The sequence below is a fragment of the Ostrea edulis genome, chromosome 5, assembly GCF_947568905.1.
Source record: "Ostrea edulis chromosome 5, xbOstEdul1.1, whole genome shotgun sequence".
NCBI classification, from domain to species: domain Eukaryota; kingdom Metazoa; phylum Mollusca; class Bivalvia; order Ostreida; family Ostreidae; genus Ostrea; species Ostrea edulis.
The window spans coordinates 78,050,440-78,067,348 of record NC_079168.1 but is presented as its reverse complement, the minus strand read 5'-3'; the positions used below and the strand labels follow the sequence as shown (position 1 = coordinate 78,067,348).

The following is a 16,909-nucleotide window of genomic DNA, read 5'->3' as shown; positions in this document are numbered from 1 at the left end:
GTGAAATATCAAAGCCTTATCTCTTACTGTTCAAAAGTTATTATCAAGGTTAAAGTTTTCAAAAATGTTGGTACCCACGTAAAGGTCTTGTCACAAGGAATACTCGTGTGAAATATCAACGCTCTATCACTTACTGTTCAAAAGTTATTAGCGAAGTTAAAGTTTTCAGAAAATAGGTCAAACTCCAAGGTCAAGGGGTCAAAAATGTTGGTACCCACGGAAAGGTCTTGTCACAAAGAATACTCGTGTGAAATATCAAAGCTCTATCGCTTACTGTTCAAAAGTTATTAGCAATGTTAAAGTTTCAGACAGACATGACAAAAACAATATGCCCTTCGATCTCGGGGGCATAAAACTGGAATGGTCCATTGAAAAGGCTGTTGAATTATCGGAGGATAAAATCATAATTCTAGGTGACGTAAATGTAAATTTCTTAAATCTCTCAAACACACACATAGTTAATGAAATCCTTCTAAATATCTCAAACACACACATAGTTAATGAAATCCTTCTAAAATATTCCTTTGAAAACACGATCTGAGAATCGCGCAAAACACGGTTACTCTCAAAGACCCAATTCTTAGTGAAGCTATACAAGACGATGTATTGAACTCTGGGGCAATGCACTCTCTGTTACCACAAAGGCATATCTATCTTAAATCACATTCAATCCAAAATCGGTCATATGAGTGTAAAGTTTGGTTATACAAAAATACAGATACTCTTACGTAATACAGATTGGAACAAACTTATCAATGACGCGAAAGATATAGATCAGGCGGAGAGAAATTTTTCGACAACTTTCTTAAACCATGTAAAACAATGCATTCCGGAAAAAACAATCGCCATCAGACCTAAAGATAAACCATGGTTCGATTCAGCGCTGTGGAAAATAATTCGTCTAAGAATCCACGCGAGAAGTAAAGCGCTCAAAACAAAAAACAATTCTGATTGGGATATTTTTTTTTAAAAGTTAACAATATGAAAATATAGCGATATCAAACTATTATGATAATATAGAAGCGAATCTTAAAGATGCAAGTATCAAAAGTTCTAAAATGTATTGGAAACTTCTGAACGATGTATTTAAAACTAAAACTAGGACCGAAATACCACCGCTTCAGGATATTAAAGAAAATGGTGATGTACATATTGCATACAGCGATACCGACAAGGTTGAAGCGTTGAATAATTTTTTTTGCGTCGATTTCATGAACCTACATGTACACTTCCAGCATTTTCTTTATTTTGTAATAGTGTATTCAACAGCATTAAAATTGTGGAGCAAGATATTATTGACATAATTTGTATTCTCCAGGTCAACAAGGCTGTAGAGCCAGATAAAATAAGCCATAGAATGTTATCGATAAAGGCTACAATCTTTAGTGTCTCAACCCCGGCCCGTTTTGTTTTCTGTTTAATCGGTCTTTAAAAGAATATGCATTTCCTAAACAATGGAAGGTAGCTAACGTACTTCCTTTGTTTAAAAAAGGTGACCCATATCAGTATTGTCAAATTATAGACCTGTATCATTGTTGAGTTGTGTTGGTAAAATTATGGAACGTGTTATTTTAAAATATGTACACAATTATTTTCACTCAAATGATCTTTTTTACAAATACCAAGCTGGTTTTTACCTGGTCATTCAACTGCCTATCAGCTTATTGAAACATATGATCATATAGCAAAATCCATAGATGAGGGCAAATGTTGCTGAATGGTGTTTTGTGATTTGTCAAAGGCCTTTGATCGTGTATGGCATAAGGGACTTCTTTTTAAGCTACAAACTTATGGAGTGAGTGGTTACTTATTACAATGGTTTCAAAGCTATTCAAATTTCAGAACTCAAAGGGTATTGCATAGAAATGTAATGTCTAATTTCAAACCTTTACATGTTGGAGTCCCTCAAGGGTCCGTATTAGGTCCTCTTTTATTTTTGATAAATGTCAATGATGTTGCTGAAAATATGTCAAGTTTATGTAGGCTTTACGCAGATGATAATTCTTTGCAGAACTGTTCTACCAATATCTATGATATCCAATGCGTGCTTAATAATGATTTACTTCGGCTTGAACGATGGTCTAAACAATGGCTGTAAAATTTGAATCCTTCGAAAACAAAAGCCGTCTTTTGTACAAAGAAAAATACATGTTTCCCTTGTCTACATTTTTTATCCCCCTTTTATATACACCTCAGCGATGCTTGTTTTTCACATGCGGGGACCTTGGTGTAAAAAAAATCTTCGTTTGGCGTTCGACCTTTCAGTGGTGTGTAAGCATGTATTGTAACAGGTGAGAGCTATTTGATTACAAGACAGATTCGATGGTATACATGTAGGTACACTTTCTAGCATTTAAGTTTCAGTTTTGTCGATAGCCCACTTTTCGCCCTATTCCTAGGAAGATTGTACGGGTCCCAGATTGTACTTCTTTCCAACCATACTTTATTCTAAAATATGAAAAGTTAAACTGACAAATATGTGATATTAAAAGGATCATGGTAAACTTAATGTTAATCAGTCCAAAGGTCAAACACCAAAGCCTCGCGATACAGTAAAATATAGGTAGCCTACTCCTCGTTGTATGCCATATTTGAGCCCTCATGCGACACATTACAAATTGGTAAGATTTTGTGCAAATTACATGTGAAATGTTTACAAGTAAAAGGGCGATATAATCACCAACAATCACGGTATCAGGCTATACATACTCTCTATCAAATAAATCAAGGAGGCAGAGAGGTGAAATGACCGAGAAAGATGGGTTTAAATCATCAATTTCAGTTTTGTAGACCTACTTGTGAAACGCGAACGAAGTGTTTGGGGTAAGTACGGGTTTCTGAAATTCGGTGACAAGTTTGAATGATCAAAATCTATGCAATATGATGTTTGCAGAAATATGGTGTAGTTTATTAGAAAATCGATCTCATACTCGGTGATACTGCGTTTTCTCCGCTTCGGAGCCGAGCCCTCATGTTCCACAGTGACGATTCCTTCAATGTATACGGTGTTCCCAGGTACATGTACATTGTATCTGGGTTATCTCTTCCACTAATAAAAACTTAGCTGCAATAATGTAGCCCTCTCTGATTTTTTTTTTTTTTTTTTTTTTTTTTTTTTTTTTAGGGAGAGGGCTTACAACTCCTTAAGATCTCCGTAATGGTGCAAATGCGGGAGTGATTCACTCCCGCAACATTTGCGCTCATTCTAAATATTTCCTGACTTTCTTTACGTAAATAAAATGATATTCTATGTTTCTTAGTCAATATATAAATTTACAACCTTCAATTTTAGATTTGTAAGGCTCTATTCTACCGTTTTCAACAATTTCGATAAATTCCAATTTCTCGATTCATATTTGTGCGCCATGTTTGATGTACTGAAGTTTCAACTTCCGATTGTCAAGTCATTTGCATATGCCATATAAGGTAGTATTTACATCAATGGACAAGTATGGAGGCGAAAGCTATTTCGTCGGTATTGAAAAGGTTTGAATTTAATATCAAGTTAAAAACCGAACAGCAGAGTGTAAATTCTTTCTGCAACAATAAGATTTTCCTTTCTTTGTCGAAGTGGCTCGAGTAACTACATTTTCGCGCTGATTGTCAATGTTTAGCTTTTTCATTAGATCCACCTACGAGATCTCGCGATAACAAGCATGGCGGAGCAGACGAAGAATTTTGCATGCTGTACATTATATTTAATGAAAAACACCTTTATTAGACATGCCCGAGCACAAAGTTGGTACTCCTTTTGGTGTAAACAACATTTGGGACTAATACACAGAGTTTATTATCGGTTATTCATAAAATTATTTTGCACCATTACGGAGATCCTATGGAATTGTAGCCCTATCCCGAAAACGTCAGAATAAAAAAAAAATGGATAGGGCTACATTATTGCAGCTAATAAAAACTGGGCGCCACCAGATAACTGAAAGATTGTTGAGTGAGGCGGAAAACACCAATCAATCAATCCATGCTGAAAATCTACAAGGAAATACTGATAAGTTATAACAGTCAATTCAAGAATATGTCAAAACAAATAACAATATATTAATATGTACTCTATAATATCTATCATGTTTTATTTGAAATCAGTAAGCACTTTCCCTTTCATGCGCTATCTCATCGATTCCTGCGTCACAGCGACAACATACTTAATTTCACCCGATAGCCACTTTTAAGAAAGATGATATACCATATTGATAATGTGGCTAAAACATTGCTGAAGTTGTTTGGGGGAATATTTTATCACTTACAATATTTTACATAAGTTGGAGAAATAAGCATTATATATTGCTCTAATATTGTACACACACATTGATGAATAACTGTATAGAGATTCCTATAGCTGAATATATATTTTTTTTTTCATTAGAAATACTGGTATGCGTTTCTTTAGAATTGTTTATATATACCTTGGTTTAATTTTCTGCAGTCCCTCCCTCCCCGAAATCATGCATTAATATTTTATTGGCTATTATAATTTTAATATATATATATATACTTCTTATTTAAAAAACGAGAAACATCTGTTGAGGCAAGAGGCGTAATATGTGATGAAAAGAGGTGTGTGTAGGGGGGATTCAAATCCAAGAAATACAAATATATGGACTCAAATTACAGCTCAATGACGAGCAAAGAAGTTTGACTAGAAAGAAATTTACTGATGATAAATTCTGCCTCATTTGAGTAGTGTTGAAACAGGTGTGTTTCTGTTGGAAAGAGGGGGGGGGGGGGTAACTTCACCTATGAAGGCTAATTATATGGTCAAATATTACTCATAAAATCACTAAAATTCATGAGCTTACGGGGGCTTCGCCCCCTGGGCCCCCACGAGGGATTTGCCCTTGACCCACTGAGAGCCTTAGGGCGGCCCCAGACCCCCTGCCTCTGGACAAAATTCCACGCTCCTCCCCCTAACTAGAATTCTTGTATCCGACCCTGCTTTCTTTGGGAAAAGCTCGCAAGCTCGGTCTGTCTACGCGCCAAAAAAAACTCGGTCGTCATATTTTCCCATACAAAATCTTTAACTTATCGCGCGCCTGCGCGCGCGCGCACGAGAGAGAGAGAGAGAGAGAGAGAGAGAGAGAGAGAGAGAGAGAGAGAGAGAGAGAGAGAATTTATTGTTTTATTTTTCCGGAAATGGTTTTGCTTTTGTCTAGTTTTACCACATACTTTTTCGTGAAGCGATGCTTTTCCGGTTTAGTTTTGAATGATAAAATCATGGATTATTTACGTGAAATGAGATGGAAATTGACATCTGATTCTAATTACGACACTCTGTGTGTTATGTCTCATGTTAATTTCCCTAAAGGTGTTGCATGAAATATCAATATAATCAAATACATGCACGGATCTAGAGGGGGGGGGGGGGGGTCCGGAATTTGCAAAGATAAATTTTTTTTTTTTTACAATATAACGATTTATAAGAAAAATGAGTTATATCACGGGTTCGATTTTGTGAAAAGGTTCGACCTGGAAAAAATTTCTGGATCCGCGCCTGAAATATATGGTAAAACCTTATGTGTTGATTCAAACATTTTTGAAAATAAGTGTAAAGGATTTATATTGACAAAATTTGCCAAAATAAAACAAGCAATAAGCGATTTATATGATTTTTTAGCGTTAAAACGGAGTTTTTCAGAAAAACTGCCTCCGTAAAACAAAATAAATCTAGCATGAATATGTTCTTAGAGTTTTCCGCTTTAAAAAACTGTCGTTTTGAAATTTTGTTTCACGGGGGCATTTTTTTTGTAAAATTCAAAAAATCGAAACGACTTGGCTGATATTTTCATCTTCACCTGTACGTTAATTTTCCTTGCAAATGTATGAGATACTGCGTGGTTCAGTGGGTAAGGTCGTCGAATTTGATATGTAAAGATGAGCCCTTTTTTTTTTTTTTTTAAACGACCGTGTTCGAATCCCTCACGAACACATTTTTTTTTCATATTACATTTTCCATCTATATTTTTTTCTTAATTGAAACACACTTCTAGTTTTTATAAATGTTTCATTTCAAATCTCTGTTTATTACAATGTGCCGAGTTTGAAATAAGCTTCCAACCTGGACACTGTTTAGTTTGTGAATAGGACTCTCAACAAACACGCCGAATACAGCATGCAATACCTGTGTTTTAATAGTCAAGGTTGCTAACGAGAACTTGTATGTTTTTCTGAGTGAAAGGTGTTGACAAATGCATAATATGGTGTCTTTCATGAAAAACCGTTGGAACTTTGCAAAGCGAGATGAAAGAAAAACTTTAAGGCCAAACAAGGTAAATAACCGTTAAACAGTTTGAGTGGATGAGATGTTATGTATTCCAGCAATCTAATTAAAATTAGATGTTAGATCCGCTCACATACTAGTTACACAAACAGTTTTAATTAGAAATTAATTTTAATTAGATTGTGTATTCCAGTAACATATTGCTATGGTGAATTAATGTTTTCAGATGCATGCAAGGTGAAGATAACGAACAGTGATCAATCTCATAACTCCTACAAGCAATACAAAATAGATAGTTGGGCAAACACGGACCCCTGGACACACCAGAGGTGGGATCAGGTGCCTAGGAGGAGTAAGCATCCCCTGTTGACCGGTCACACCCGCCGTGAGCCCCATATCCTGATCAGGTAAACGGAGTTATCCGCAGTCAAAATCAGTGTGCCAAGAACGGCTTAACAGTCGGTATGAAACACGTCAGACAGCATTTGACCCAATGCGAGGTTGTATTGACGAACTAGATCGTTATAACGACCATAGAATTATGTATATAATGAATAATGTTGAACTGTATTAATGCGTATTAAACTTCCCATATTTTGTTTGAGGTCAGATTCATGTACAGTTGCTAACTGTTGGTTCTAGAAATAGTACATACGAATATAAGACTGTAGTAGTATAGCTATAGAATATTAAATATTTGATAAATTCGTAACATGTAACCGCGTATACATTGTTTCTGATACTCAGAAGAGAGAATAAAAAACACAATTTGATTTTCACGATTTTAAAACTATTTATGTTTATACTACATATATAATATGTATTGACACATAAAATGTATTAGGCTGGGGAATCCTACAGGTATTTAAATGCATGGCAAATACGCAATATGAGTATAAAGATGGATGAAGGTCAGCTCTACGTCACGAGTGCTAGCACCGAACTCCGATTAGGGAAAATTCCCACTTCGGTGCAACACCCTCTTTGAATTTAGAAATACAAATTGATAACACTCCTGTTAAGTTGTCGTTTAACTATGCGTAGGCGTAGCTTGGGTTCGAATATTACCGAGGCAGGGGGTCTGGGGGGCGCAGCCCCCCCCCCCCCCCAAAAAAGCTATCGACATTTTAACAACGTAAAAGGTATTGTTTTGGTTTTTTTACCGAGGCAGCTGCCTCGGTTGCCTCAATGGAAGCTACGCCACTGCTATGTTAACGTACGTTATAACAACTCTCATTTCCTCTTCACCCCCTCCCCCTTTGAAAAATTTCTAGATCCGCGCCTGTAATGTTATATACAATATTAAATTGCATATGTACCGGTATACAGTTTGACGTTACATGACTTCAAGAATCTTTGGAAATCACAAAAAGTCCACTTTTTCACTTCAAAAATAAAGATCACTAATTCCAGCACAGGAAACGGAAAATTGATATGTGTTTTTCTGGAATCTGTTCACAAATTTTAATTATTTTTCAAAAAAGTTCGTTTTTTTAATCTAAATCACTGTTTTGGGGCATTAGTTTTGAATAGAAAGGTCATGTTTTCTGACCTTGACACTTGTACTGACGTCATGAGGCCCCCCAACAGGGATACCTACAAAATGTTTTTAAAAATTATTTCGGAAAACAAACATTTATGTTATACAAATTGTACCAAAATACTGTTATTTAGGTGTCATAATGAAATGTAATGGGAGGTTTAACTTAGCAACAGCTGTGCTAATTGAAAAAGCCAGAAAAGCATGCTTTAAAATGAAAAGAATTATTGGTATTGATAACCCATTTAAACTTTTAGAAAAACATTTTGATGCTATTGTACTTCCAGTTCTTCTTTATTGTAGTGAAATATGGGGAGTGGATCTCTCATCCAAAGATATTTCAAATATAGAAAAATGTCACTTAAAATTTATTAAAGATATCCCTGGAGTGCACTGCAAAACATCCAATGCTGGTTGTCTAGCAGAACTTGATAGACTACCACTTTGGTCCAAAATTTCATTCTCAAGTATTAAAAGGGAAAGGCAACCCAAAATATTTTTACATGATACATATGATAGGATTAATTATATGATAAACATTTGTCATACCATTCTTTTGACATAAGGCCTAGATAAGCTTCAGTCCTAATTTTAAAACGTTAGAAATTGAAATTCCCGCCATCTATAGATACTGCCATGATGCGAAACTCTTTTGTATTCAAGACCACAATATTCAATAATTTTGACGTCACACCGTCTATTCCGGTTTTGATGAGATCAAAGATGTGCATGTGGTAGATTTTACGAATGCATTGTAAATAGGTGGATGCCTTCCTGTCAAGCAGTTACTTACACTAATGCGAAGGGGAGATGTGAAAAAAGCCCCCCCCCCCCCCCCCGAAATTCCTGACCCAACAAAGTTATTTGAAAAGAAAATGCTATGTAAACTGTGGATCCATCATTTGCGTAATGACAAGTTGAGGTTTGAGACATTTACATATATGAAGAAACGTCAGTACCATCTGCCTGGTCTGCGACTCGACTGAACGTCTTTTTTTCTTAAATTCTTCTTGCGAAAGAACGGGCTCAAATCTATACGGTTCCAAACTTAACTGTTCGTGACTTGTCATGTTTACAGTGCTGCTGATGAAATAAACCGGAACCGACGGTATGACGTAATAAATTAAACATCAATGGCCGCTCTCTTAGCGGCGGGTAATTTGAAATATAAGATAAATTAATATTGATTTAATTGTTAAGCAAGGATTTTTTGCTGTTAAAGACTGTTATTTACGATATCAATAAGTAATACTTTATTCATAAAAGCAACAATGTGGTTAAGGTTGCCTTTCCCTTTTGGAATTATCTGATAACGTCTGATTCTTCGGCTCTTAAACTTTACCAATCCACAAGTGATTACAATACTTGAACCATGAAAATATTTTCTATTCTAGATAATGTGGGGTTTTCAAACATAACCAAAAAAAAAAATTTAAAAAAAAATAAAGATTCAATTCAACACCTTTTACCAAACATAAAACAAAGAATCATTGATCAGTGCACCCAGGAGCAATCATCAACAATCTTTGGTTTAAAAAAAACTTTAAATTTTATATAAAAAAAAATATACACAAGAAAAAGAAGTCCATATGTTGATTTGCTCAGAAAAAGATCTGAGAGATCCTCTCTTAGTAGAATTAGATTAAGTGCACATAAACTTGCACTGAATAGAAAGAGGTAGATATAATTCCACATCAATTAATGAAAGATGTTGTAATGCTTGCAATACTGGTGTGATTGAGGATGAAATTCATTTTCTTTTTCAATGAAAATCTTATTCTAAGCTAAGAAACACCTACCTTAGAAACATTTATAATATAACACAGAAAAATATTACTCTGGACAATGAAAGATACATGTTACAAATATATTTTAACAGTAATATACATAAAGTCTTAAAAATTACTGTGAAATTTATTAGAGACTGATTTGAATACAGAAGTCAATTACTTTCGACTACGTGAAAATAATGTATAACATTATGTATTGATATTCAATGGACCTTTGCAAATTATTGTAATTGTGTTTGTGCCAATAAATATTTGTATTTGTAAATATGATGCCTCACTGAAACTTGATGCATCTTCAAAACAAAAGAAATATTATAGTGAATATGCATTTGTACCTGCAGTTAAAATAAACATTAATACTTGAGATAGAATATTGCCTGGTAGAGGTGGGATCGCCCGATGGTGTATGTTGTTGAATGGGGGGGGGGGGGGGGGTATACATTGACTTACCGAACAGTATTTTTTTAAAATTAATTTTTACACCATAAATTGCCATTAAATGTACGTGGTGCAATAACTTCTGTTAAAGCTACGCGCTTAATGAATATTCATAACCTTAAGATCACCTGATATCAAGCTCATGAATAAAGTGGTTAGAATTTCTCCATATGCATATTTGCTCTCTCTTTGCATTTCTGCTAGCCACCCCAGCGATGGATACTAATAAATAAGAGGTGACACTGCGGTGAAACAGAGACATATATAACATGTTTTAAGTTTTATATATATATATATATATATATATATATATATATATATATATAAAGTCAAAAAATAAAATCCAATTACTCAAACTCAAAAAAGAATAACAATCAGAAAATCAGTGACCAGACACCCTGATTGTTATTCTTTTTTGAGTTAATAACAAAGCCTGCAACATGTAATCCGCTGGAAAAGTGTTTAGCTAGTTTTGTAGTGTAGCTTTAGTGCTTATTGTTAATTATATTTGTGTTTTCTCCATAATGTAATCCTTTCACGTCCTGACGAAGGGACAGGTTGTCCCGAAAATTTGACAATTCCAATTGGTCATGTCGTTGGTCATTCTAGTGCTTTATATAATTATTTTCCCTGACCATTGTACACATATCTATTTAATATAGATCCGACAGTTTTGGATACTGAATGTTGTTGGTTCTTCAGTGCTTTATATATATATATACACACACACACACACACACACACACACACACACACACACACACAGATATATATATATATATATATATATATATATATATATTTTAAAAATATGAAAAGAAAACACAGAAATCCTCCGTAAAGCTTTAGCGCTTTCATTTCATCTTCAGAAGCTTTACCTTATTATTTATTTTAGTATCCGATTACTGAGACTCTATTTCAATTTTATATATATATATATATATATATATATATATATATATAACATATTATAATGTCTCTGGAAGAAAATGTAATCAATGTACAGTACACAGGATGAGTTATCACGCCGATATACCTTTCTATACAAAATGGTAACTTACCTGGGTTATATTACATAACTTGGTACATGTTTTTCTTTCTTTCCTTTTTTTACGATTTCATTCAAGAATTTTTATTCGATTTTTTTAGTAATATGTAGAACGAGTTAATTTCGTCAGAAAATTCGAAACTAAACCTCACAAGTGGTGAAACCTAGCTCTGTCTTTTCAGAGATACTGCGCATTCTCTCACCAGAGGGCGCGCTACGCAAGGTTCTCTTTCACCCCTGTTATCGTTTGATAAATAGCAATCTCTACACAGAGTTGTCGTTCCTTGCTCTCACTTGCACCTCTGTTAACGTCTCAAAATAAGCAATGTTATTCAATATGTAAATCCACTTTTTTTTTTTACGGCTAATAAAACTAAGTACTATTTTATAAAATATCGGGAAAATGTAGGACAAGCAACTATTTGTAGATTTTTTCCCCATTACTATATATTCTTCATGTACCTGCATATAGAACTACCCAATGTCCACGTTTCAACCCAAATCAATGCTTCTTGTGTCACAAAAAGACTTGACATCTGCTCAATATTTATTTATTTACGTATATTTTCGTAACTGAAGTCAACACCATACTTTATTTGAGCATACGTGCCATTTTACAAAAATCTTGTAAAACCCTTGAGACGTTGACAGAGGTGCAAGTGAGTGTAAGGAACGATAACTCTGGGTAGAGATTGGAAGCGTAACGCCATCTGGTGAGAGATTGACACTGTGCGGAGCATTATGGGTAGACCGGAACCAGGCTAGCACGAGGTGGACAACTTAGGCAGCTCGTCACAGAAATAAGTAAAAGCGAAAAAGGTATGTGGAAATATTTTAATATGTAATGTAAAATGATAAATACAATACAAGTTTGCGGCTTGTCTCAGGGTTGTGGATAACCACTCGCCAATGCGAGTAATATTTGCTGTGGGCGATTAGATATTGAAATTCGGTTCGCCCACATGGCGACCGAATTTTTCCCCAGAACATTTTCATTTTATGATTATACTGTCCTTTCAATAAAACGTTATACTAACCATGAGTATTCGTGTCGTGTGCAAAGCAGATTGATAATGAGCCTATGAACAGGGCTGCACAGTCGGCGAGACTTTGCGAGATTTTACTAACCATGAGTATTCGTGTCGTGTGCAAAGCTGATGCTATGAATAGTCTTCGGCGAGACTTCGCGAGATTTCGTTTCTGGAGATAAACATGGCGAGTCAATCTAGTTCCTTGCTCTCACTTGGACACAGACTATCGACTACCAATTATTTTGCTATACATTCCTTTATAACATAAAAATTAATATAAAAAATTCCACATGCCTCAACTTACCTGAAATTTGGTGCAGACTTAGAGCAATTCAAGTCCAAAAATATTTGTGAATCTCAGGAAAATCCACCGCACACAAGTCCTGTTATGACACCGCAAGTAACCCTACCCTGCGTATTTCCCTTTCCCTTTGAGAAACAGGTAAACAATGGCCTATTTACACCCTTCCTACTACACACTTAAGAGCTGAATTTCCCATTATAATTTTTAAAATGTTTTTCAGACCCTCTTCTTTCAATCTATGCCCTATAATAACACAAATCCACCCCACATACATCCCCAAGAATTTTAAAGAAAAAACCTCTATTTATAAACAGGAACTACTTGCGTCAATGAAATAGGGGTAAAATTAGTAGTCTGTAACCATTTACACTACACATCTCTACCCAAAGTTGTCGTTCCTTGCTCTCACACCTCTGTCAAGATTTTTGTAAAGTGGCACGTATGCTCAAATAAAGTATGGTTTTGACTTCAGTTACAAAAATATGGAAACTGGTTCCTGACCACCTGTACCCATAGACTTGGTGTGTCTACTGTGAAGGGCCTGATTTCAAGCCACAATTATCTACTTCATAACCACAATACAGGCACTATAGTTATTGATATACCTGCATGTAATCTCATGTCATTGCCAAGAATATATATTGTACAATTTATGTGTCATAAATGATCAAATACTACCACTCTAGAGAAAAAATCAATTAAACGTAGGCTGGACTTGTGTACATCGATCAGCATCTACATTAAATTGTATGAAAAGAAAATACATGGGGTGACTGGTGTTGAAGACTTCTATTGCAATTGGTTTTTGTCTGTCGTCGTGCGTTAACAATTGAACATTTTTAACAATCTTCTTAATAACTACCTCTTGGGTTTTGTTTTTATTGTGGTTTTGTTTTACAGATTTGCATACTTAGAATTTAGTGATATCAAGAAAGTGAAGAAATACATAGAGACCAAACAGAGGATGGAGTTTGAGGGATCATCTAATGATAGAAACCAGAGGGATAGTTTTGGTGGTCGAGGAGGAGACCGCAGGGGTAGAGGACGTGGAGGAGGAGGCTGGGGAGGCAGGGGTGGTAAGGACTAGCACTAATGACACTAATATCATCTAGTGAAACAAAACTACGATTAGTCCAATCATTCCTCAAAACTCGTGTACATGTCTCTGACATGCTAGAGTCGCAATAGAAGTAGTTTTACTTTGGAAATCTACTTTACTGTATACTAGCAGAAAAAAGAAACTGCATTGTAAAATTTAGTATAATTTTTCTATATTTATTGTTTATATATTTAGAAAATCGATAAAGGTGATATCTGAACACTTTAGTGGCATCAATGAGGTGCTGTTGTCAAGCATGCGTGAATGCAAATGGTGGTCACATGCGTTATTAACTTTGTTAATTCAAATTCGAATACCAGTGTCTTTCGAGTGTGCTGAAATTGACGTTATTCGATGTTAACATTAATGGATTATGAAATGTTGTCACGAATATACATTTGTAAACAGTGTTACAAAAATTTAAATTTGTTCATTGTTATTTTTCATTAATTTTTCAAACATTAAATAATGCAGTTTCTTTTTTCCGCTAGTATACAATTGGTGTTGTGTATGGATGATTCATGACACAAATAAATACCCAAAGGTTTTAATAATATATGACATTCAAATTGTACATGTATATGGTTCTGGTTTCCTTATTTTTTTATCCCTCGATATCACCCTAATTTTTTAAAGATCTAATTGTAATTAAATTTTCTGCCCTTGTTACCACCCAAAATAAATGTTGATGATGCTGAGAAATTAAAGACATGAAAAAATATAAATGGTATCATAGTTTTGAGTGGCAATTTCACAATATTTCAGTAACATAATATTTTGCATAGGAACAACACAATCTTTACATGACATACAACAATTCTGTCAGTGCTAGCGTGAAATCAACATTGTAGATAATGACACAGATTAAATGTTTTGACAGTTTAAGCATGATACAATGAAAGTGCCCGAAATTGTCTTGTCGCGACGAAAAGTGTCCTTTTGAACATATGATATGTGTGCCCTCTCCAAATCCTAGATTTAAAACTACAGTTAATATGAGAGTCAAGTTAATCAATAAAAGAGGGATTTTCAAAGACTCGATTGAATTTTGACATATAAAGGAAAACAATATCATATACATTTAAGAATGAACATACATGTGTTTCCGAACATTATGCTGCACATTAAAGAGGCATGGGCACGATTTGAGCTGAAATTTTCAAATGTTATTTTTCTGTTTTCATGAATGTTTAGAATGCTTATTAGGTCACCTGAGTAAACTCAGGTGACCTATTGCAATTGGTTGTTGTCTGTCGTGCGTTAACAATTGAACATTTTTAACTTCTTCTTGATAACTATCATTCCAATTCTTTTCAAATTTGGTATGAAGCATCATTGGGACAAGGGGGACATAAATTGCAAATTTCAGGACTCCAACACCCCTGGGGCCCTAGGGGCGGGGCAAAAACTGCCCAAAATTGAACAATTTTCAAAAATCTTCTTCTCAAGAACCACACACATATAAGAAAAACTAAATGCATAGTGATGTAGAGCAGGAAGGCCTCTACCAAAATTATAAATTTCATGATCCCCGGGGTAGGGGTTCTGACCCCAGGGTGGGGCCAAACTTGTTATATAGTGTTTATGTGGAAAACACTTAAATTACATCTTCTTTAATGCTATTGATGCTAAATTGAAAGTAAATAGATATTAGGAAGAACAGGTAATCCTTTACCAAAATTGTAAATTTGATTATTTCAGGGGTAGGGGTTTTGGTATCAGGGTGGGGCCAAAATGGTCAGTTATTAAATGTGTGAACAATAGATATTTTTAACTTCTTCTTGATAACTATCATTCCAATTCTTTTCAAATTTGATATGAAACATATTTAGAACAAAGGGAACATAACTTGTAAATTTCAGGATTCCTGCACCCCTGGGGCCTTAGGGGCGGGGCAAAATCTGCCCCAAAATGACAAATTTTCAAAAATTTTCTTCTCAAGAACCACACACATGTAAGAAAAACTAAATGAATAAGTGATGTAGAGCAGGAAGGCCTCTACCAAAATTGTAAATTTCATGATCCCCGGGGTAGGGGTTCTGACCCCAAGGCAGGGCCAAACTTGTTATATAGTGTTTATGTGTAAAACATTTAAATAACATTTTCTTTAGTGCTTTTGATACTAAATTGAAACTAAATGGATAGAGCAGGTAGTCTTTTATCAAAACTGTAAATTTGATTTTCCCCAGAGTAAGGGCTTTGATCCCAGGGTGGGACCAAACGTAGTATATATAGTATTTATGTGTAAGTTTCCTGATACTGTATAAAATCTAAGTGCATACTTAGAAATAGCAGAAAAGGATGTACAAAAAAATGGTGAATTTCATAACCCAGGGTTATGACTTTAGGATGAGTCCAAAGTCATATCTTTTGATGTTTTAATGTTAATACACCTATTATTTAAAGCCTTTCATCAGTGTATGCTCTTTTGAGGGCAGTGAAGTTTTAAGAACACATCTTGTTTTATACTGTTGCTGAACATCAGAATTTAGCTAAGATATTCAGAACAGGAATTGTTTTCTAGATTTCATAGCCCATGGAGGTAGTGATACTTTTCCCCTAGTATTCAGGTGACCGATAAGGCCTGTGGGCCTCTTGTTAAATCTAAGGTATTTCTAATAGTCAGTAAAAATTTTGATGTCAGTTGTTAGTTACAAGAGAGATGCAGAGCTCACGATTCTTTGCTCATGCCATGTTTTTAGCTCACCTGAGCTGAAAGCTCAAGTGAGCTTTTCTGATCGCCAGTTGTCCACCGTCTGTCCGTCTGTATACTTTTTACAGTTTGGACTTATCCAGAACCACTGGCCCAATTATAACCAAATTTAGCCAAAAGTATCCTTGGGTAAAGGGCTTTCAAGTTTCTTCAAATGAAAGGCCATGCCCCCTTCAAAGGGGAGATAATCACAAAAATATAAAAATAGGTAGGGGTCATTTAAAAATCTTCACAAGAACTACTGGGCCACAAGAGCTGAAATTTTCATGAAAGCTTCCTGACACAGTGCAGATTTAAGTTTATTAAAATCATGGTCCCCGGGGGTTGGATGGGAACACAATAGGGGATCAAAGTTTTACATAGAAATATATAGGGAAAATCTCTAAAAATCTCAAGAACCAATGAGCTAGAAGAGCTGAAATTTATATGAAAGCTTCCTGATATAGTGCAGATTCAAGTTTATTAAAATCATGGCCCCAGGGGTAAGATGAGGTGACAACAGAGGATAAATTTTTACATACAGATATATAGGGAAAATCATTAAAAATCTTCTGAAAAATCACTGGGCTAGAAAAGTTTCCTGACCTAGTCAAGATTCAATTTTGAAAAAATCATTACCCCCCCCCCTCCCCCCTCCCCCTCGGGAGTAGGTTGGGGTCACAATAGGGATATAAAAAAAAATTACATACGAATATATAGGGAAAATCTATAAATATG

The 16,909-nt window shown here is 35.0% G+C and overlaps 1 protein-coding gene and 1 pseudogene across 3 annotated transcripts in view; both read left to right on the top strand.

Moving 5' to 3' along the window:
• The first annotated feature begins 9,024 nt into the window (after positions 1-9,024).
• Positions 9,025-9,733, top strand: LOC130055021 (uncharacterized; annotated as a pseudogene).
• A 1,359-nt stretch (positions 9,734-11,092) lies between these two features.
• LOC130055067 (nucleolin-like) overlaps positions 11,093-16,909 on the top strand; it is an 11,285-nt gene continuing 5,468 nt past the window's right edge. The window contains exons 1-2 of one of the 3 annotated variants that reach the window (XM_056166331.1): positions 11,093-11,864; positions 13,281-13,456. In XM_056166331.1, coding sequence (XP_056022306.1) covers positions 13,345-13,456 — 112 coding nt within the window. In that variant the 5' untranslated portion in view covers positions 11,093-11,864; positions 13,281-13,344. Of the gene's footprint in view, positions 11,865-12,166; positions 12,519-13,280; positions 13,457-16,909 lie in introns of those variants that run through there. The other 2 variants (XM_056166333.1, XM_056166332.1) reach the window with 2 other exon arrangements.